Genomic DNA, 23,739 nt, shown 5'->3' on the forward strand with positions numbered 1-23,739 from the left:
GAAACCACAAAAAAATATGCAAGGCATGAAATAGAGATATTTAGCCTTAAAAAAAAAAAGCCACCAAAGTGCTTTACTCTGTGTACATTTATTGATTGCTGGGAATACAGCCTATTGACAATCCATGGCATGCATGTGCAAGAAGAAATGAACCGAACGTGAAATGAAGCCGCTTGCTAGGACAGCTGTGAACCAGCCGCTTGCTAGGACAGCTGTGAACCGGTAGGGTCACGCACACTGGGTATGAGGACACGGTGAAGAGGACCCGGACCCGGCAAGCTCCTATGGTTGTTATTAGGATGCCTGCTAGATTTCTTCTGAAACTCTTTTCATCTTAATTACTTAGGGACCACCAGGAAAGACCAGCCTGACATTTTAGCTTAAACTAAACAAATGATGGCACAGATTTGCAAATCATAGCCCTACTTAACAAAGAAAAAAAAAGTATCTATGGTCTTCATTATTTATTTCAATAATTATCTTATATTTCATTAGAACATTTCCACTTTAATAACTGTCTCATACCCATTTTTATATGCTACAGAATTTCAAAGGACAGATTTAGAAAGATTAATCAGTGAGCAAATGATTATATTCATTTGATCCCAGTATCAATTGCTCAATTATAGATCCTATTTTGAAACTAGCAAATTTTTATGACATAGTCAATTTTCCCCTGTGAGGTGTTTTTTGGTTTTTTCCCCTCAAAAAACTCATTGATAGAATAAAAGGATAAAAGAAAAGAATTCCAGTTACACTTAAAAGGAACAGAAATATAAAGTCACTGGAATGTCATAGAACACAATTAAAAATTATTTAAAAGTACAGTGTGTGCACAACTTAGGTTCTTACGTTGGATACCAAAATGCTGAGAGATGCCCAGAATTACAGTTACGTGCCTCATGTATGACCCAACTTTTGCAATGAGTTTTTGTTTTCTTAAAATGGTGGTATCAATGTACATGGTAAGTAATTTAGATAACTTTTTATGGCAGTAGAAATAAAATAAAAAAGGGGGGGGAAAAGAGGAAATGCATACTGTTGTACCCTAATAAAACAAAAAAGGAAGACGTTGGCCTTGTTTTACAAAAGCGGCAGCTATTTCCTTTCATGAACTGCGCTTTCTCCTCAAGGCTTTGGGGGGAGCTGGTTATGGTTTGCAACGCTGGACAAATCGAGGGTACAGACACACATCCCGGATGTGATACCTGTTCAGAATCCAAGTTAAGAATCGTTCCAAGCCTAGGCCGTAGCCTCCATGAGGGCACGTGCCGTATTTTCTCTGTTAAAAAAAAAGAAGGAGAGGAGTAAACGCCACTTTAAAATGTCATCAGAAGAGTTAAAAGTTTTTACTTTGGAAGGAGGTTGCCCAAGGTGGTTGCCAATTCCTCCCCTTCATCTCTAAGCCTAACGGACCAATTTTTAAAGAATAGAGAAAACAAACCACAGATTAATTACCACCCTATAAAGAAGAGATTTCAAATTCTTTAAGTCAAGACATGTTTATCAGAGGAAAATGAACTGTAGTACTAGATATGAAAAGGGTCTAATGACCTGGAATAGCAATACTGTGAAACTCAGTAACAGCAAGCCAGTCAGCTGCTTAACTGGCTTTCAGACGAAGTTAACAGATAACTTGACCAAAGGCAAAGCTGCCAATAGTCACTTGCCACAGTCAACAGTTCAACTCACTGCCATGGTGTAAGAACCAACTCATAGTGGATCCTTCACTGAATTTCCAAGTATAAAGGGCACAGGAGGATACTACCCCTTTCTCTCGCAGACCACATTAGGAGAGCTGTAAACCAAATACAGCCCACTAAACATCAAAGTACCTTGAATTCTCTCCTTGGAAAATTTTCAGTTTACACAGAATGATGATCGTGACAAATCTTTACGGAGTGTTAAGAATGTCTGTACCTGATCCGTGTACCAGTAGTAGGGAGTAGAGTCTATCCCTTCTCTCTTGTAGCCTGCCAGGAGCTCCTCACTATTCCAGATACGCATGGAGCCGCCCACAATCTCACCAACATTGGGCATCAACACGTCCACCTTCAGATAACAAGAGTGAAGAGAAAGCTAACCATTACTACCAGCAGGTTCTCTTGACATGGCACCACTTCATAATGTAAACAGAAATGACAGTTCAGCTCCCAGAGCTAAAGGAAGCACTCTGATTACTCAAATCAAATTCTATTCTTTAACAATTTTTAGCCCCAATCAGGAGTGGAAGAAAAACATCACTCCTTCAAATACTGTCATTTGATACTTATAATATTTGGCTCTGGTCTCAAACGGCAGCCCCTCAGCCCCTTAAAAAGCAAAATGACCGAGACTATGTGCATTGATGACTGACAGATTCAGTAAGGCGGGGGTCCTCAGGACATCGCTGCATGTAGAAAGACTTGATCTCTACAGGAAACCGACACAGCAGGATGGGTTCATTAATGGTGTCTGTCATCAGTCGCTCTGGAGCTTCCGGGATATCCTGAGGTTAAACAAGATTCATTAACACTTCCAGATCCAAAGGCAAGGAGACAGATGCAGCTCTCCCACCCACAGCCAGCCCCCCCCCCCCAACGCACATGTGTAATATATAGAACAACTTCTTTCAAAAAACAGCATTTGAGAACTCACAGCTACTAAGTGAACTGTGACAAAAAGATCTGCCTCTTTCTCTGGTGCCTCTCAAGCACCTTTCTGCTTCAGTAATAAAGAGTCCAAGAACAATCGGCCACTATCTGTCACTGGACACTGCTCAGCCCGTGTTTTCAGCAGTCAGTCTTACTGAGCTCCAAAGGGAAAGGGGCCCACTTCGTATCAAAAGAACTAAGGTGATCAGTGAGTGCTTCAGCTCATCAACAACCCCTACACCCTGGGTTCAGAGCACTGATCTCTAAGTTCTTCTTGTCTGTCATTTGGACTTCTTTCCTGTTACCTTAAATCAGCTATGCCTTTAATGAAAGTAAGACGTAGTCATGAGATAAGTAACTAACATCAAATTTATTTTAATGACACCATTAGTAGATGATGAATAAAGTTAATCTGTTTCTCTCTCAAAACTCCCTTCACTAAACCACTCATAAATTCAAATTAAAAACAAAAATTCCTGTCCCAGAAAACAGAGTGGAAACAGTGGTCTGCAGAAAAGGCGCATTCCTGTGGCTTAACGGACAGCAATGAACGCAAGGAGTCCTCGGTGGCTCCTGACGATGCAAGGTCTGCTACTGTCATTAGGCTAAGGACAAGCAAAGCCTCCTACATTACTGATTTACTAATCAGCACTAAGGAGCCCCTAATAGAAAGGTCAGTGGTTCAAACCAACTAACAGCTCCGTGAGACAAGGATGTGGCAGTCTGCTCCCTTTAAGATTACAGCACAGGAGACCTACAGGGCAATTCTACCCCATTCTATGGTGTCATTTTAATGGGCTCATTGGCACGCATTCACAGCGGCAGCCCAGGAAAGCACAATGCCAACTCTGAAATAAGGATCAGAAAGGAACACGTACTTCTCCAAATTCATAGAATGTGCCATCTTCTTTCTTTATATTGTGTTCTTTAAGCCACACAATGGCATCTGAATAGTTCATCCGCTTAAAAGGCCGTTTGGGGGGCTTGAATTTCTGTAGTCAAAAGGGAAAGCAGAGCATACTGAAAAGAAGTCATTGATGCCGACTCAAATGTCCATTTTTATAAAACAGTTCATCACTACCATAAAATATCCTCAGACTAGGACAAAATGCAGACATTGCTGAAAACAGAAAACAAATATGAAGCTTATCTTATGCTTAAGTTAAAACACTAGGAAAGTACTAGGCAGGATTAATCTCACACTTTTGCTTGCACTGAACGTACCGGGTTGAGGTCACGCACTAAGCTTGCTGCGGGGGACTTGAGGACCCTGTCCACCACGTCGCACACCAAGTCCTCCAATCGGCACAGGAGGTCCTCAAAGGTCAGGAATGGACACTCGGCTTCCACGTGAGTGTACCTGAAGCACAGGACGCTCTTCAGAGGTGCGCTTGAGTGGCAGTTTTAATGACTTGCCGGGAAAGGCAAAACCCACCCCTGCCAGCCCAGCTCCAACTCTGCAAATTAGCTTAGGCCCCTTCCTCCCGGGCGTGAGACGTCCCACTTCTCACCACAGAGAGGAACAAAGGACCATGAAAGAACTGAGCTTAGCCAGGGCCTGAGAGGCACAGCTTCAGAACACACCCGTTTGTTCATTTGTGCAATTGTCCTTCATGTTCCAGAACTTTTATACAGGGACATTATTTACCTTGTGGTTGTTGTTGTTAAATGCTGTCGAGTCATAGATGACTCATAACAACCCTAGGAATGAAAGACCTGAACACTTATATAACTTTCATCGTTTCTCCAAGTTCACAGAGTTTCCAGAGACAGGCTATTTTGGAAGTGGATGCCACTCCTGCTTCCAAGCTTGTTTTAATCGGGGAGCACCACCAAACACTGTCCACCCTGGGTAACCATTATCACATGTTTAGCATCACAGCAACCACAAGTTACCTCTAAACATAACTATTTCCCTACATATTTTTTTCTTTAAAGAGAGAGAGAGGGAGAGACAGGCAGACAGATAGACAGACAGACACTCCATTCCGTACTCTGCCAGGTGCCTCCGGGTTCGGGACTGCTCTGCCCTGTAGGACTGGGCGACACAGAACACATCACCAAGCGCTGGCAGGCAGGTCTCCAGGTAGAGCTGAGAGGACTGTGTCAGATACGCCTCCTCCCCGAAATAGTCGAGCTTGAAGAGCGTGGAGCCGCCTTCTACTTGGGTCTGCACTAGTGTTGGAGGCGTGACCTGCTCAAAGGAAAGGGGTGTCAATGAGCGCCTACCGAGAACACGCCAAGCAGCAGAGAAGAGCTCCTGTCAGCTCAGCAGAATAATGTAATATAATGCGTATATGGCAACAAGTTCTCTAAAACTGGCTACTGTGACTTGGAACAGACTCCTAAGCGACCCCCCAGTGGGTTTTCAGAGGCTGTAAATTGCCCAGGAAATTGCCTAGCCTTTTCTCCCTTAGAACAGCTGGTGGACTTGGGCCAACGTTGGGGACACTTCTCCTTACCCATGTGGACACCACAGCGCCCTTAGAGACAGACATGTGTGATTGCAGTGCAGCTTCTTCCCTTAATTTTTTTAACTATTGTTTTGTGTACCGTCAAATCGGATCTGACTGGTATAGGAGGAGATTGTCCCTCCTTCTCCAGCGAAGCATCTGGAGAGACAGACATGTGAAAACTGGAATTGACAAATGTCTTAAACCAAGAACCAAAAAGGCAGGTGTTGAGGCTGCTTATGTATAATTACATACGTTATGGGACCTCATTTCATGGAACGTCTCAATTAATTAGCCAAATAGCTCCTGGTTCAGAGCATAGTGCTTGGGTCTTATAAGCACATGGCCATGCAGGGTTCCACAACTACTTTCTATTGCCTGAAGAAAAAGAGGAAAGGAGAGGCAGAGGTAGAACGTGTAAAGGCCTCCAAGTGTCCCTCTTCTGCTGAGACCAGAAAACAGGATAGTGTCCAACTATGATAACTGAGTATATTGATAAAAGATTGTATGTTGCTGTTGTTATTAAGTGCCATCAAGTCACTTGTGACTCATAGCAATCCTACGTACAACAGCTCTGAACTCTGCTCTACCCTGAGCCAATCTTATTGTCTCTGACACACCTACCCCCATTATCCCAGGCACTGAGTCAATCCATCTCATCGGGGGTCTTCCTCTCCTGCGCTGTCCTTCCACCCTCCCAAGCATGACGTCCTTCTCTAAGGACTGGTCCCTCCTTGAAACATGCCCAAAGTATGTCAGAGCGTCAGAATCCTTGCCTCCAAGGAGCAGCTTGGTTTCACCTTTCTCCAGGTTAAACCTGTTTGTTCCCTTAGCAATCCATGGTATATTCAATACTCTTCTCCAGCACCACAATTTAAAGGCATCAAATCTCCTTCTATCATCCCTAGTCGTTGTCCAGCTTTCTGATGCATAACAAGTAATTCTGAAGACTATGGCCTAGATCAGGTACACCTTAGTCTCCAGACTGACAGCACTGCTCTTCAGTACTCTGGTGAGGTTGTATAGAAGAACCTTAACCAAACAGGGGGTGGGGGATGAAGAAAAGAACCTCAAATTCTCATGCAATTCAGATTTTCTAGAACCATGGCAGCTGGATAAATCCCCAAACTATTGCCTCTAAGCAGTCATTAAACCTCAAACCAAAAATAATTCCTGGGAATTACTGCTGTTATAAATTAAGCAACTGCTGTTCAATGATGTCAAGTTGGAACCAACTCACAGCTGATCCTTCAGCGTGTTTTCAGAGGATGTAAATTACACAGTTTAAATTAACTAGTGAAAACGCTCCACTTGTGAGCATGATGCTCTTATGCACTATCTATCCACATGGGATCAAAGGGACAAAAAAGATTAGACAGGAGCCCAAGGGGGCAGGTGACTGATGTTAACAGGGAAGAATTCATAAAGGAGGTAAGAAAACGGATACAGCTCACTGCAGTCAGCGTCACAGGGGTACATAGCCATCAAATGAGCGCTGATACAGCTCACTGCGGTCAGCGTCACAGGGGTACATAGACCATCAAATGAGCGCTGATACAGCTCACTGCAGCCAGCATCACAGGGGTACATAGACCATCAAATAAGCCCTGATACAGTTCACTGCAGCCAGCGTCACAGGGGTACATAGACCATCGACTGAGCACTGGAACAGCTCACCGCAGCCAGCATCACAGGGGTACATAGACCATCAAATGAGCACTGGAACAGCTCACCGCAGCCAGCGTCACAGGGGTACATAGACCATCAAATGAGCACTGCAACAGCTCACTGCAGCCAGCGTCACAGGGGTACACAGGCCATCGAATGAATGAGCGCTGATACAGTTCACTGCGGCCAGCGTCACAGGGGTACATAGGCCATCTACTGATCTGGTGTCTGTTTTGCTGTCCATATTCTCAATAACAGCAGGAGAAACCAGGTGGACTGACACTGTGACTGCTACAATGGGCTCTTGTGTGTCAGGAAGTGTGAGGATGACACAGAATAGAACAGGGTTCAGATCGTTTGTTCACGGGGTCGCTATGAGTCGTTCTCGACTCCACGGTACCTAACAACAACATGAAATCTAACGTTCAACAATTGTTCTGAAGCAAAGATGAAAGACTAACAAGGCTGGGAAGCCAGGAAACCGGAAGTGAAACATCCCACATGGAACTGAGGATGTTAACACATCCTGGGAAATGTGCCCACTGTCTCAGCAAGCTGTAAAGCAACAGTTAAATGGGAACCAAATTTGCTGGTGAATTTTCACCAAAAACACAAAAAACTTCTGTTTGAAAGAAAAGAACAAAGGAGCTGTTTAAATGAATTAGTAAAGAATTATGCTCCTTGAGGGGAGCACTGGTGGCCTAGTGGCAAGAAGCTGCACTGCAATCCCAGAGGTAAGTGGTTTGAATCCACCAGATGTTCTACTGAAGAGGAACAATCAATCTCCTCCTACAGCAGTCAGATCTGATTTGACCGCACACACACACACAAATAATAAAAATAAAATTTAAAACTTTTTTTAATTTTACAAAAAGAATATATTCCTTGAACATTTTCTTTTAAGATCTGTCTAGAATTAAATTGACAACAGCAACTCAAAAGACCAGACAGGAACTCCCGGGGACAGTGAGTTTATGTCATCAGGAAAGGAACAACGGAAAACAGGTGGGTGAGAATGGCTGCACAATCTGAGGAACATTGTCACTGAACTGTAACGCAGAGATTACGTGAGGCGGTGTGTGTGTGCTCTGCTCTGCTTATTTTTCATAGCAATAAAATAATAAATTCTTTGAAAAACATAAACATATTGTTAGCAAAAGATGCAGGAGACACACTGACCTCACAGTAGCCCCTGTCGAAGAAGTGGTCCCGGAAGCACCTGGTGACTATGGACCGGGCCTTCAGGATCTTGGACATGTTTTCTCCGCGGATCATCATGTGCCGGTTGTTGAGCTGGACGTCAACGTCCGACTCCTCGTTGAGCAGGTTATCAGCTCCTCCTGCAGGGGCCAACCCGATGAGCTCCCAGAAGTCACAGTTCAGCTCATGGCCCCCTGGAGCCTAAATTTAAAAAGTGGAGGAATGGGAAGGGGGGGGGGAGAGGAAGGGTAAAAGAATGAATAAAAATTAAAAGTATTCTGTACTAAAGATTTTGGTCAATGTCAGTATTTTTTTGGTGTGATTTCTAAGAACTTCATTATTATTACCCTAATCATACATACATTTTTAAAATGTAGGAAAGCAAAAACTAGGAAACAGTCATCTGTAACTTACAAGCTGTGGTAGCTAACCACTGCAACATCTTGGTGTCTCTTTCCAGTCTTAACAAATCATGTAACATAGTTATTCATACTGGAAGACTCCTTAAATGCACAGGTTTTACTAAAAGCTGTTTTGCTCTGGAATACATATAGTAAACACTTAAATCCTCCCTAATATTTCAATATAAGGAATTAATTTTAAAACCCACAAATCATAAAAGATGTTAATTCATTTGGTGCTAAACACCAGGCAACAACATGATAACAACAATCACTCTATTCTGCAATCACGTGACTTCCAAGGACAATTCCATGACCTTTAACCAAATATTTATTCTTAGCACACAGACTATTGCACATGAACTCTGGAAGATCAGTTTTTCCAATCCACCAGTTGGACTCTGTTGGCTCCCTCTGCTGGTTAAATAAGTCCATTATTCTCTGACCAACAGCACGTCCAAGGTCTTTTAACTGAAATTATCAGCAAGGACTGTTGGCTTGAGAACAATCAACTCTGAAAATACAATTTATATTTAGCTTTTTGTAAAAGTGGCTTTCAAGTTCTCTTCAGAAAGGGTCTGGTTTAGATTATACTGCTCTTTCCTGTATTTGTGGAGAGAGGATTGCTAAGCTTGAGAAGCCTTAGAGGTATAAAGGGTTGTTAACTGAAAGGCTGGTGGTTCAAACCCACCAGTCACTTTAGGGGAGGAAAATGTAATGTTCTGCTGTGAGATGGGCTGAGGTTAATCACTGTCGCTAACCCAGGCACCCAGGTGACACACTGTGAAGACAGGCAAGGTGGCTGCCTGCAGGTCGGTGTTGTTCTACACCTACCAGCAGATTCTGACTCGGAGAGAAGCCAGGAAGGTGTCACCCCGCTGCACAGGGTTCCCGATGCCCTAGTGGCTCAGGAAATACAGAGCTGGACTGGAAGCCGACAGGGCAGTGGTTTGTATAAGCCTGTCCACCGTCACCACAGGGATGCAGTGGCTAATGAACACAGGCCAGCCCCAGGAGTCCACCAGCCGCCTCCCGGGAGAAAAGGGAAGGGGGCAGTCAGTCAGCTTCTAGAAGGGCTATGAACTCTGTGGAGCAGTTCTGCTCTGTCCTACAGAAAGAAAAGAGTGAATTCACTTGACAAGCGTGCGTTAAATTTTTACTTCCATCTGAGTGAAAACTTACTCACACTCAGAGAACAGCAGTTACATAAGAGCCCATGAGGCTGATTTAGAAATTCTGTCAAACTGGAAAATCCCAAGCTCTTTTCCTCTTATGAGCTGCACAGTTCCTGTATGCATGGATTTCCTTGGAAAAATAAAATCAAACCAACACCATTGACACTGAGTCAGTTCCTCATAGCCAATCTCCCCAACCAGGGTCCGAGGCTGTAAATCTTCATGCGAGGAGACTGCTTGGCCTTCTTCAGAGAGGCTGGTGGATCTGAACTGCCAAAATGCCGACTTTAATGGTGAGCAACTCAATCCATTATGTACCACCCTACCAGGGCTCAGTAGGAAAAGGCACAGGAAGTTTACCAAGTGCAACATACTTTTAATTTATATGCCTTTTTTTTTAAAGGTATGAACACACACATAGACGGAAAACAAACAAGCCTATTGCTTTATGCAGTTAGGAAGCGACACACTCACCTGCTTGCCTTTTGGGGTAAGATTCAGCATGCCGTACACCGCGACACTGCTCTCCGTGGACAAGACCACGCCGTTGTAGCACTGGCACTGTAAGGACAGAAGCCCACGTCTTTAACGGGAACGTGTCACGTCTTTATGGGAACGTGTCACATCTTTATGGGAACATACTGGAACACACAGGAAGCTCAAGTTCTACACAATCGCATATTCTGATACTGGTGAAATGAGTGAGATACCCATTAATTTCTAGTCTTCATACAAAATCGCTTTTACTGTAAGAGACAGTGTAACCTCTAGATATATTTAGACACAAGTGATGTTGTTATGTACCGTCAAGCCGGAACCGACCCACAACTGACCCTCCAGCAGGTTTTCAGAGGCGGTTAAACATACAGGAGGAGACTGCCCCTCCTTCTCCCGTGGAGCAGGTGGTGGATTCAAACCGTGTGCCTTCGGATTACAGTGCAGCTTCTTGCCACTAGGCCACCAGACACACAGATGTATGTAAAAACGCATTTTCCATATATGCATATTATAAAGGATGTAAGAAAATATCATACAAATGTAGACAATTCCTTTAAAAAACAAATCCAGACTGTTAAAATCATAAACAGAGCCCATCCAGGTTATGATCACTAATACTCGCTAAAACCATTAGGAAAACAGTGATGGGGAACTTTTTAGTAGAGGAATCAAGCTGTCAACACCTGAACCCACTAATCATAAAAGAAGTCAGCCGGCCATTGTCTGCTTCTTGTTGGGAGGTAACTGAAGTGCCCAGACTCAGCCAGGAGGCAGCCTACCCCTCAAACAAAACAAAAAACAGAAGCAGAATGTAATCAGACCCAAAACTCCATCCTGCAAGAAATACAGAAGACATATAAGAACATGCTAGAGAAAGTTCACAGGACAGATGACCAGGTGTCTTTCAACAAATCAATAGCAAGGAAGAAAAAAAAGAGCTCTGGCGGCTTAGTGTCAAGACACTGCACTGCAATCCCAGAGGTGTGCGGTTCAAATCCACCAGATGCTTTGCTGGAAAAGGAGGAACAATCTCCTCCTGTACCAGTCAAAGCTGATTTGACAGTACTTACACACACACACACACACACACACAACAAAAATAAAAAAATAAAATAAAATAAAAAAAAGTTAAGAGGTACTTGTAGGGAGCTCTGGTGGCCTAGTGGCAAGAAGCTGCACTGTAATCCTAGAGATATGAGGTTCGAATCCACCAAATGCTCTGCTGGTGAAGGAGGGGCAATCTCCTCCTATACCGGTCAGATCCAATTTGGTGGTACACACAATAATTTTTTTTTTTTTTTAAAAAAGATACTTGTTACAGATAAAAGAGATTTCACAGACATATCAGGTAAATAGAGGGACCTCTGGTGGCTGACTCTATGGTACCCAACAACAACAAAAAAATAAAAAATAGGGTATACAATCTGTTTGGATTCTCATTCAGAACTACCAAGTCTAAAAACAAAAAGTGTAAAACAAATATAACCTGCCCTACCAATTTTAAATAGACATTATGTATAAAAATGGCAAGGATTATTGGTCTGGTGGAGCCTGGTGGAACCCTCAAGACAACGGCCCAACATAACTCTGAGCCTGGAATTGAACTCACCTCGGTGGTACAACTTCCAGCCAAAAAACACACAGATCTACAGTGTGAACATTAAACCTGGCGTAGTCCTCAGAACAATCACACACACAAGATCACACGGGCAGCAGGAGCCCAGGGACAATGATCAGAGGGTAGGAATCGAGAGGACAAAAGGATGAAGGGGAAACAAGAACGAGAGGGGGAGAGCACACAGGAGGCTGATGCCACGCGGGGCCATGACTGAAACAGGTCACTCATTCCAATCAATAAAAAAAGAGGAAAAAAACTGACATGACGCGTGCCATCTGGAGAACTGACTGGGTAACAGAGAATAATATAGTTTTGGGTTGTTTTTTTTCCCTGAAGAGCTACACTAACCCTGTATTTGGATGAAATGGTGTCTTGGGGAAATCCCTGGGCAAGAACTGGCCAGATTGGTCATGACTGAAGCTGGTGACAGGCACACAAGGTCTCTTCAGACAGAATGTCTGGATGTGTTGACTGAAACAATTCCTTAAGTTTAAAAAAATGTATACCCTAAATAAAACTCCCCAAATCTGCAATAAAGGAACCTGCTGAGAGAAATCTTAACTCAGTTACAAATCAGAGAAAACACTGACCAGCTCATCTGACAAGACACATTGGAGAAAGCCTGTCCCGTCACGCAGCACAAGGAACATCAAGTTTTTCCCTGGAAAGGAGAAGCTGGGAGTTAGCCAGACCACTCTTGGGCCTTACAAAGCAATCTCGCCTGTTGTTGTTTTTTTTTTTTCGCCTGTTTTTTAAAAAAGAATTTATTTTGTAGTTGTGGATATTGAAAATATCCACAGCAAAACATTCTGGCATGATCTGACCTTACATATAGCAATTCCAAAGTTCAAATTAGAAGTACACCTATAGTAACACTGTTGTTGTGTGCCATCAAGTTGGGCTAGACCCAGAGCTGACCCTCCCTCCAGCTGGTTCTCAGAGACTATAAATCGCACAGGAGATGACTCATCTTTCTCCCATGGAACAGCTGATGAATTTGAACTGCCTGCCTTTGGGGTGGCGGCACAACTCCTAACCACTAGGCCACCAGAGAAGGTCAGTAAGAAATCCTAAACGGCATCATGGAGGCAGTGTTAACATTTATAATGCGTGTAATTATATTTCACCGTGACCTTTCTTGGTCCTGATAGTGTTGTCTCCTCGTTTTATTACTTTTTTGCACGGGCTTATACTGTAAGCGAATGTCAAATCCTATGTAGAAAGAACCGGGGCATGAATAAGAAAACGAGTGTGTGCTCCGGTTTATCCTCCCTCAGAGGCACAGGTGAAGACGACAGCACCCCACAACACAGGAGGCTCACCGTCTGCCCTTCCCCCGAATGCACAAAGTCCACGCAGGATTTGAGAAAACAACGCAGAAGAATACAAATACGCAATTGTTGCTGCTGTTGTGTGCTGTCGAGCCGGAACGGACTCGTCGCTGACCCTCCGGCAGGTTTTCAGAGGCAGGAATCACGTGGGAGGAGAGTGCCCATCCTTCTCCCACAGAGCAGCTGGTGGGCCTGAACCGCGGCCCTGCCTTTCAGATTGCAGCACAGCTTCTTGCCGCCAGGCCACCAGAGCTCCCTCAAATACTCAGTAGTAATATAATATTACTGTATAAAATACTAACTGTGTTATTAACAAACGACAACTGTGTTCTGATGCCTGGGTACATAGTGGGAGTATGCACTGAAGTACATTCATTTTCTCATTCCTGACCCGGTTCTTTACATAGGATTTAATAACCTCGTAATAAGAAGACATATGCAGTAAAATAATAATAGGAGAAAACAAAGTCATCAGGACCAAGAAAGAGAGGCGTGAAATGTAAATATGTCATTCTAAAAGTCCACACCGCTGCAAGGGCTCAGACTGAGATCTGCCTCTGAACCGCCTTTAATCCATCCTCTGGGTTTCATGAAATGACATTTAACTCGGCAAATATTTACTGGCTCCCTCCTGATTTCTGTGATTGCTTGCACCCAGCTTCCGATGATTACTACTAAGTAAATATTTTTTATGTTCTTTGTCTCAGAGCAGCAACATTCAACGTTAAAGACACAAGTGACTCTAAGTACCTTGCCGGCGCAGCCGGTGGACCCAACCGAACACCTTCACTCTTTGGCCTCGATGAGCTTCTAATTCACTAATCTTCGCCTAGGAAGGGAAAAATAAACAGCATTTGACCAATTAATTCATTTGACACATCACATGCCACTTGAACAGACTGGGGTCTAAAATCCACAAATGGTGCAAAATAGGAGAAAGTCATTCAAATGCAGATCAGAACCAAAGAACTTTATCATTATTGTTGCTGTTGTTATGTGCCGTTGAACATCCCTAAACTCTGCTCTGTCCTGTGCCAATCGCACCGCCTCCAATACACCCATCCCGATTACCCAAGTCACTGAATCAATCCACCTCATAGGGGGCCTTCCCCTTCTGCGCTGTCCCTCCACCCTCCCAAGCATGATGACCCTCTCCAAGGACCTGTCCCTCCTTGTAACAAGTCCAAAGTATGTTAGATGAAGCCCCCAGAATCCTTTCCTCCAAGGAGCAGCCCAGTTTGACCCTTTCCAGGATGAATCTGTTTGTTTTCCTAGCAGTCCATGGTACCCTCAATACTCTTCTCCAGCACCACAGCTCAAAGCCTTTAAAAGAAAAAAAACCCCAACAATCCCAAACCCCAGACATAAGTCAGCCTCCTTTCCCCTAGGACAACACTGACAATGGGCAACGTTTAGAAGGCTATCACAGATAGGGATAATTTAAGACACTGCTGGATTAAAAACATCCTTAGTAAACAAAGGTGCTGTGTCACAGATGAGGCACTTCCTCTCCACAGTACTGCCCACATGGAACCATTTCCTTAACCCCCTCAGTCCAGGGCCCTGGGAAGTTCGCAAACGCTGGAATTTTTGTTTTGTTGATGGAGGTGAGACAGCAGAGGAAGAGGACGGTGAATGGAAACAGCATGAAGGAAGGAGGAACATGAAAACCCACCACAGTAACCAGTATTTTAACACCAACCACGCCCATTCCGTCCAGCATCCAGCTGGGCTCTGGAAAGAATGCAGAAAACGTGAGCTCCATTTCACAAGTCTTCCTGCATATTATTTATTTTAAAAACTATGAAAATCTTGGGAGATCTAGTGGTTTAGTGGCAAGAAGCTGCACTGAAATCCCGAAGGCACACAGCTGCTCCACAGAAGACGGGCAATCTCCTCCTGTAGGATTAACTCCTTCTGAAAACCCACCAGAAGGTCAGCTATAGGTCGACTCCAACTCCATGGCACACAACAATAACAACAACATGAAAATCTTAGATCTCAAGGACCTCATTTGTTCCAACAAGAAAAGGTAAAATCATTCAAGTTGACACCATCCAGCCTGGGAACCTCAGCTGTGGACTTTTTCCAGGGCTCAAAAAGTTGAATGTAATCACCAAATTTATACAGCTGACCCTTTAACAAAGCAGAGGTCAAAGGTGCTGGCCTCTTGTGCAGTCAAAAATCCAAGTATACCAGAGACAAATACGTCTAGGGCAATGATTAGCATCACGTGGGGTCTGAAGTGGATACTCCAAACACTTAAGTTCATCATAACAGCAACGGGGGTAAAATACACACATCAACAGTTGGCCTTCACAGTTCAAACCCAGGCTTCTTAAGGGCCACCTCTAATGAGATGAACCCCAAAAGATCCAGCCTCATAATTCTTTAAAAGTTGTAATAAAATCACAGAAACGATGCTTTAATGTGGTCAAATCCGGGCCCTCCTGAGCTCAAAGCAGGTCTGCCACTTCAGGAATTCCTGTTGAAAAGATCAGTAACATCACACATGACTTACACATTTTGGCTCGGGAAGACCCGGATCATTTTTAATGGTGATTTTCTTTGCTTCTTCCAGGTTTTTTTCTCTTCGCAAATTGTCTTCTGCCTAGATTCAACAACAAAGCAACTGGTTAAAACGGTCTCCAGGATTTGCACTTGAACAATGTCTACTGTGGCTCTCTCCCTGCTCACCTCCTTCTTCTCCCGGGACTCGTTCTTCATTTGTTCCCTGTGCCACATTTTTCTAATGTTTTTCATCTGTGATTTAGAAATAACATCCCACCTCTAGAATAATAAACAGACAGACAGTTTTATCAAGATTTCTGTGTTCTAACGAAAACTTACTCACTAAGCATAGCTCTTAAAAATTTCCAGTTTTTCTTACCTCATTTTCTTTTTGTGAATCGACATAAATGGTAGGAAATGGCTCTTTTCCTACTGTCAACAAAGCCTTGGATGGAGAAAAGAACAGAAATGTTTTTAACATTTTATAATACTGAAAACGAAAATAATGCCTTAATGAGAAGGCACCCCCAGCAATCTAGAACATCAAGAGTAAAAGAAAAATCCTAAAGGCCCCAGCTGTCAAAAGTTAATGTTGACCAAACGGCTGGTTCAAAGTACAAAAGGCTTTTGCTTTGAATAAAATCAGGTTCTTTCACTGACAATTCCAATAAGCTTGGTTACATTGTTAACTTCCCTGTACCAACAAACTAGACAGATTTCAAATGGTTATACAGACCACCAAGGGATATGGACAAGAGAAGAGAGGCAGAACCACAGAGCAGATGATTAGAGATCACATTGAAAAGATGAGCCCGGGCTGAGAAATCAAGGAAGAATGCAAGAGATTTCTGAACCAACACAATAGCTAAGGGCAGAAGCATAAAGCTGGATTTAAAAACATTCCACTTCTTAAACAACATGCTCCTGGAAGCTCAATGAACGTTGATAAATACTGATGGTTGTACAAGGGCTTCAGGCCTTTTGTTCATAGGGTTGCTATGAGTTGTGCTCAACTTGAAGGCAAACAACAACACATGGAATATCTCTTGTTACTGATACTGACACACGCCAAGAATGGCTGTACTATGTTGTTGTGCCATCAAGTAGGAACCGACCCGTTCCTGACTCTCCAGCAGGATTTCCGAGGCTGCAGACCTCATGAGAGAGGCCCATCTTTCTCCTGCAGAGCGGCAGAGGAATTTGAACCTCTTGTCTTTGGGTTGGCAGTGCTAATATTCACCCACGGGGCCACCAGAGCTCCCTATTGTTGTATTACACATACATTCGTTTTGTTGTCTTAATTTATATTTAGTAGTTTGTGCTTAAAAAAAAGTAGTTCAAAGTAGGTGAAAAATGAATATTTAAAAATATTTCACAAGTGATTAAGTCAGCCAAGACATTTAAAGTGTTACTCTCTGCTGGTAAAATCTGAAGTCTATAAAAATTTATTTCTTCAGGGAGTTGACAGTTCCATGTGATGAGCTCCACGTAGTCCAGCGCCTCTTCCACAAGCCCTGTAAACAAACAGGATCTCCTATTCTGTTGTAAACCAAGGACGGAGACACCAAGACTGAAAAAAAACAACAGAGTATGATGCAGGGAGTGAACAGCTTGAAAAACTGCAGCCGTCTCAAGCCACGCCTCTCTGTATTTTTACTGAGAATCACCAGGAAGTGAATGATACAGAGAATTCTTTTGTAAAAAAAAAATATTTCTTCTATATAGCTAGTTTCTAGACCTGAAAAATATTTTTTTTTTAAATCACTTTTTTTCCAAGAACGATGCCCTGCTCTAAGGACTGGTCCCAACCTTACAAAATGCCCAATGTATGTGAAATAGTTTCACCATTCTTGCCATCAAGGGGCACCCTGGCTTCATTTTCTCCACGTCTTATTGCTGTTCCATGCGTACGACTCACAGCGACCCTATGAGTGACAGACCTGAACCCTGTCTGCTCCTGGGCCATCCTCAGTCTCTGACGCACTCAAGCCTACAGCTGCAGGGACTGCGTCAGCCCACCTAGTCAAGGATCTTCCTTGCCATCGCAGTCCCTCCACATTCCCAAGTGTTTAAGTTCCTTTTCAAGAAATAACCTCTCTTAGCAACATGCTCAAAAAATAGGAGACAAAACTTCGTCATCTTTGTCTCCAAGGAGCATTCAGGCTGTAGCTTCTCTAAGTTCCAGCTTGATGAACCACTGAGTGTGAGCCTCTGAGAAATGGATCAATTCTTATACGTAGACCAAGAACACATTGTCCAAACAAAACAAAGGAACACTGCACGGTTTAAAATCAGGAAAGGTATGTGTCAGGATTGTAGTATTTCTTCGTACCTATTCAATCTGTATGATGAACAAATCATTCAGGAAGCTGGACTCTGAAGAAAAGTGTGGCATCAGGAGGAAGACTCATCAACAGACAGCCTGCATGACAAAGATGACACATCTTGCTCACCAAATGTGAGAGGGACCTGAGGCACTTGCCACAGAGGATCAAGGTCTGCAGCCTTCACTAAAGATGACACCTTGATTTCAAGAAGACAAAAATCCTCACCACTGGACTGATAAGAAACACGATAGATGGAGAAATGAATGAAATTGTCTATTATTTAAATCTGCTTGGACAACCAACACCCCTGGTACTAGCAGTCAGGAGATCAGGAGACAGGCTGCAATTGGTAAGTCTGCTCTTAGGGACCTCTCCAAATTATTGAGGAGTAATGATGTCAGTTTGAAGACTAAGGCATGCTTGATGCAGGCCGTGGTCTTTTCAATCACTTGCTATGCTATTGAGAGCTGGACAATGAACAAGGATATTAGGAGAACTGATATCTCTGAGTTGTGCTGGAGAAGAACTCCGAATGCCCCACAGACTGCCAAAAGAACAGCTAGATCTTGGAAAAAGTGCAGCCAAAGTGTTCCTTGCATGCAAGGACAATGACTCTTCGTCTCACATACCTCAGGCATGTTTTATGAGAGGCTATTCCTTGGAGAGGGACATCATGCTTAGGAAAGTAGAAGGTCAGTGAAAGAAAGGAAGACCCTCAATGAGATGGACTGGTACAATTTCTAAAGCAATGGGTTCAAGGGTGTCAGAGATGATGAGAATGGCACAGGATAGGAAGGGTTTACATCTGTTGTTCATAAGAGTCATTATTAGTCATACTCAAAAGCTCCTAACAACAAGAACAACTTGTGAGTCACTATAAATCAGGCTCTAAGTTTCCAGGCTCAGGCTCAGGGCTGCACTTTGAGGGAGCTGGCCCACCAAAAGGCCTCTAAGGAGTCTGTCTGAAGAAACCTGAGCAGATGTGGCGGAAGGAAAGGGATTTTTATCTCTCCACAGACTGAAAAATTGGCACTCTGATTCATTAGAGACGGAGCAGAAAAGTAATAATGACCTAAGATGCAATAAATACCACATGGTAAGGAGAAGTTAACTTTGAAAAGTGTTCTAACACAGTAGAAGGTCCTGAATAGGGTGGGTGAACAATGTGGAAAACGGCCAGGCTTACTCATCTGACAGAAACTAGTGCCTTTCAGGAACTAATCTCTGAAACTAGGGCTCTTAGTCATCCTGAAACCAGACTCGCTCTCTTGGCTCAAAACGTAGCCAAACAAGAAATAAATCTGGAAGGTAAATAATAACACCAGAGAGCCACTCAATCCTTAGACCAACCAACCCAACCACATAAGATCAAAAGAATAGATGGCATCCAGGCATAAAGCTTAGAAAGCAGGGAGGGGCAGGGCAGAAGGATTAATAAAAATGAAGGAGGTCAGCAGAAAGAACACCGCTACAATCAAGGTCATGAAACACAACACGTGTATGAGTGGAAGGATGGAAAAGCAATTTGCTCTGTAAACTGTCACTCAAATCTCAACAAAAATTAAATAAGACTTTCGAATACACTGAGACATGGCACATCTAACACTCTTAGATGTGCACACTGACAGTGCTCCAAACTTTGTGGAACCTTCTCTTTAAAATCTAGTGTATTAAATAACATTTTAGACAAGTCACAGAAACCTAGACACAAGTCATCAATGAATGCAATGTTGTTCTCCTGAGAGGAGACACTACCTTTAGACCTGTCTTGAACGGTTTCTCCTTGGTTCCATCACCTGTCGCGTCACTGCCCTCACGATCTGAGACATAGAGCTCGCCTGTTTTTATAAAAAAAAAAAAAGTGATTACACGTTTTGGCAAAACCCACAACACAGCACATACTACAACTACTTCATCTATTCTTTATCTTTCATAAAATATACTGAAATAGCATCTGATTAGTAAAAACTTCCCCAGTCCAAAAGAAAGTAAATCAATTCTTTACCCATTTCATGAGCCTCAAATTATCTCCCAATTTTATGAGCACAAAAGTTGCAGATCTAGCCTTTCAACTGGAATGTGAATGATGTTCATTTGTGAGGCTGCTTCTGACCACTTGAGTCCCCAGTAATCAATGAGCATGGAAAGTGTCGAGTCAGAGCTAGGGTGGCGTCTTGTATTTTGGACCTTGGTGGCCCTGGAGACTTTATCTGATAGAGCACATTCTTCAACCAAAAACGGAGGAAAACGCCGCCCATCTGGTTCCCTCTGGTCTTTAAAAGTAAGCCAAGTAGGGAGATGAAACAAATTCCAGAAGGATTAGCAATTAGTAAATCAGAGTCGTGACATCAATACAGTTCTAATCTTTTCGCACGAGGGTCTCCATGAAAGTCTCCAAAAAAGGAGGATGTGTAGGAGAGAAGTGCTAATTCTCCAGTCCTCTCCTTCCGATCACTTTGCAGAATAACGTATGTGGGGGTGCACTCCCAGCGCCCAAGTCGCACTGCATCACTGGATTCGTCGGCCTCCATCCAGCCCCTGGACCCAGGGTTCGAGCCCAGCCCGGCCCGCCGAGAGGCCAGGGGTCCCCTTGGTCCACTGAGCACGTCTTTACGGAGGGCCGACTTCGCCAGCACTTTAGGGGGGCTGCTGAGACGGGCCGAACAAGTCGCACGGGGTTCTCGACAGGGAAGAGGCACCGCCACACTGACCAACACCAGGGTCCCCGAGACTCACTCACCTAACACCATCCCTGCGGTAGCCCTGGTCACCTCCAAGGACATAACCTCCTCTGCAGCCACCTGGTCAACCCAACGTGCACCCGCGGCTTCCTCCACTCCGCGGTTGCATCATACAACGTCGCTGCCCTGGTCGCGCCGATGAGTCACCAGAACGCCGGCACTCCATTGGCTCTGGGAAGTGGGCAAGTGTCGCTCGAGCCGCCATGCTTTGTCAGGGCAGGAGGACTTCCGGGTCCTCAGCGGCAGGGTGCACCCGGCTCACTGCTCTATGGATTCCTAGGGATGCGCCCGGCATCCGCGATCCGCAGAGTCTCCAGAGGCTGCTCCCTTCTGTCTGCATTTGCCAAGCTTTCCCTCCTGAATCTTCCAGTTCCTCCCCTGGCTGTAGATGACTCCCTAGCCCTTCCACTTGGGAACCAAACCGAAGATCTTGCTCCAGATGCATCCATCCATCTCCAGATGCAGAAGCACGTGTTAAACGGATGTCATCATTTGTACAGTGGAGCGGCAGAGACGTGGGGATGGGAAAGAGGGATAGGCCTACCTCACACGCATTGCCTCCTTTGAAATATGAAGATGCTTTAAATTCCTGTATTTTGGAGCATGGCATATTTTAAAGTAAATTTGAGATTACTCAAAAATACCCAAGAGTAAACACAAACACATTGCTATCGAGTTAGAACTGACTCAGAGCGGACCTTGAAGGGCTTCCAAGGCTGTAAATCTCACAGGAAGAAATTACACTTCTTGCTCCTATCAAGTGGTTTGGTGGATTCGGACCTATGGAGGTTTGCAACCGTTGAGTTACCACTACAACTCTTTATGGACGACACTACCAGAGCTCCCACTACTACTGGGAACGTCCTTGTTTGGTGCCCTTGAGCTGATGACTATCATAGCAGCCTTATAAACAACAGATGGGAACTTTCCCTAGCCAGAGCCATCATCATCATCATCGTCGTCATTGTCATCATCATCTCCACCCCCTTGTTGCTCTTATGAGATGCTGCAGTCGGAAATGAGATGCTGTCCATCTCATCTAAGGTCGTCTTCTCTTTCACTGACTACTTGGAATTCATTGCAGTGGTGTTGGAACTGAGACAAGGCTGAACGTCTGGTGGGTTTTCTAAGGCTACAAATGCCACTTGAGGAGATTGTCTATCTTTTCTCCTGCAGCTCTGCTGGTGAATTTAAATCCACAGAGGCATCACCTTTAGGTTAACATTGCGACTCACCACAGACTAGAGCACCAGAGTTCCTAAAAATGAATTCTATTGAGAACAAAATGAAACATCCTTCATTGTCTCCAAGAGCTCTATGCAAGTAGATGGACTTTGCATTCGAGTTTATGTTCAAAGCCCCTATAAGTCCCTGGAGACTGATGAACTTAAAGGCCTTAGACTGGGTCCTTTACTTCTCAGAGCCAATGAAGACAAAATGCCTTCTTTGAACCCCGTAATCCTGACATCAGTAAATATCTAAGAACAAATTTGAGTCTGTTCAAATTGTAGCAAGATGTTTTTGTGAAGAAGTAAAAGCGATCTGAGCTGGGAAACATAGTGTGAAAGTGAAACTAAGTCTTCTGAAGGCAGGGACACAGGGGAGTTCTTTAGAGCAAAAGCAGCAGCGTCAGCAGTTGCTGTGCAGCATTTGATTGGTTGACAAGCAAGGTGTTTACCGTCAGCAGTTAGAGCTCTGGAAAGACGTGAAAGTCTTGATACAAGTTTCCAGAAACTTGAAACAAAACTTTTATAAACGGTTCTGAGCATTTTCTTTATTAAACTACTCAATGAACATTGAGGTTTTTATGTTGACCACACAAATTTTGAATAAGGAAACTGAAAGTGGGTGGGAATTCCAAAATGAATGGTAACCTGAAACCTCCTATAGCATTACCATGGACTGATGTGTTCATTAAGTTGCTTAGCTCAGCGTAACCATTTTATAATGAAGCTGTAAGATGACCCCGGGCCGACAGATCAACCTCTATTCTAAAGGTAGATTCTTATCACCTTGGAGGAGAATTAATTCCTGATGAGAAATGTTAGACTGAAAAACTCACCCACGTGTGCTTCAGAGGTCAGATGTCATGTCTCTGATCCTTTTGTAGAAATACAAGGAGACATTCCCGAGCTTATGGCAGCTTCAGAAAATTATGGCTGCTGTTTGAAAACCTAGGGGGCTCTGGTGGACTAGTTGATAAGGAGTTTTGCTGCCAATCTAAAGGCAGACAGTTTGAATCCACAAACTGCTCCACAGGAGAAAGATGGGCAATTTCCTTTCATGCGTCTGAAGGTGGCTTTTCAATGGCAAGGAAGCCTCAGCAAAGGAACACTAAGATTCTCTCCAGTTGGTGATGAGAAACAGGTTATCTGGGATGAGAAGTCCTGTGATGTTAGGAGTTTATTGTTTACAACGGCTTCCCTGGCCAGTGACTGACTCTGCCTTGTGGATGGGGAGGAATATATGAATAGAGTATGTTAGCCTGTCCACAAGGGGGTTGCCTAGATTTGCCATCAAACTGACCAGATCCAGCAGCAAAATTTGAGGACCTCACCACTATTAAAGAAAAAGCAAGAGAATGCAATGCATCCTTTGGGGCTAGAGAGGCTTGTGCCCATCAGGCCAGGGCATAGAGTAGCCATCCTAGTGAGAGCATTGTGGGATAGGGAGACAATGTGTGTCCTGAGCAAAAAGAGAATCTGAGTTACCCTTTTTGTGTCTTAAAAATAATTTCTAGTTTTAGCTATAGAGAATACACACTTGCGCAGCTGGCTTGTGTCACTTTACAGCAGTTCATCTGGGTCTTTCTTTGATCCCTTTAAGTGCCATTAGACACTCTGGTGGCCTATTGAATAAGGTGTTACCCTGCCAAACTAAAGACAGGCAGTTTGAATCGACCAGGGGCTCCACAGGAGAAAGATGGGCAGGCTCCTCTGCTGCTATTCACAGCCCGTGGAAACCTGCTTGAGGGTAAGCTATGAGTCAGTTCCACCTCGAAGGCACATAACAGCACAACTGTCAAGGAATGTGCCATATGTCATTGATGCTAGGATTGATTTCTGTTATCCCAAACTTTTTAAAGAGTGCAGTACAGTGATTGTACGTGCCCTTTTTCTTGTGAACAAGTAGATCTTCAGGATAAATATACGACAAATGTGATTACTAGGTCAAAGAGTATGT

General features: G+C 43.8%; 1 protein-coding gene across 1 annotated transcript; it reads right to left on the minus strand.

Annotated features, from left to right (window-relative positions):
- Positions 1 to 1,121: 1,121 nt before the first annotated feature.
- On the minus strand, positions 1,122 to 20,599 carry NARS (asparaginyl-tRNA synthetase). The gene is made up of 15 exons (XM_006891739.1): positions 20,556 to 20,599; positions 19,571 to 19,653; positions 15,868 to 15,933; positions 15,675 to 15,767; positions 15,499 to 15,588; positions 13,728 to 13,806; positions 12,237 to 12,307; positions 10,005 to 10,091; positions 7,934 to 8,155; positions 4,628 to 4,827; positions 3,858 to 3,993; positions 3,512 to 3,625; positions 2,357 to 2,488; positions 1,921 to 2,052; positions 1,122 to 1,282 (listed from the first exon to the last, which is right to left on the minus strand). Exons 1-15 carry the CDS (start codon positions 20,596 to 20,598, stop codon positions 1,151 to 1,153), a joined length of 1,680 nt encoding a protein of 559 aa, XP_006891801.1. The 5' UTR covers position 20,599; the 3' UTR covers positions 1,122 to 1,150.
- Between the last annotated feature and the right edge of the window lie 3,140 nt (positions 20,600 to 23,739).

This window comes from Elephantulus edwardii, unplaced genomic scaffold, assembly GCF_000299155.1.
Source record: "Elephantulus edwardii isolate Elephantulus edwardi_28Jun2011 unplaced genomic scaffold, EleEdw1.0 scaffold00103, whole genome shotgun sequence".
In the NCBI taxonomy this organism is placed as follows: Eukaryota; Metazoa; Chordata; class Mammalia; order Macroscelidea; family Macroscelididae; genus Elephantulus; species Elephantulus edwardii.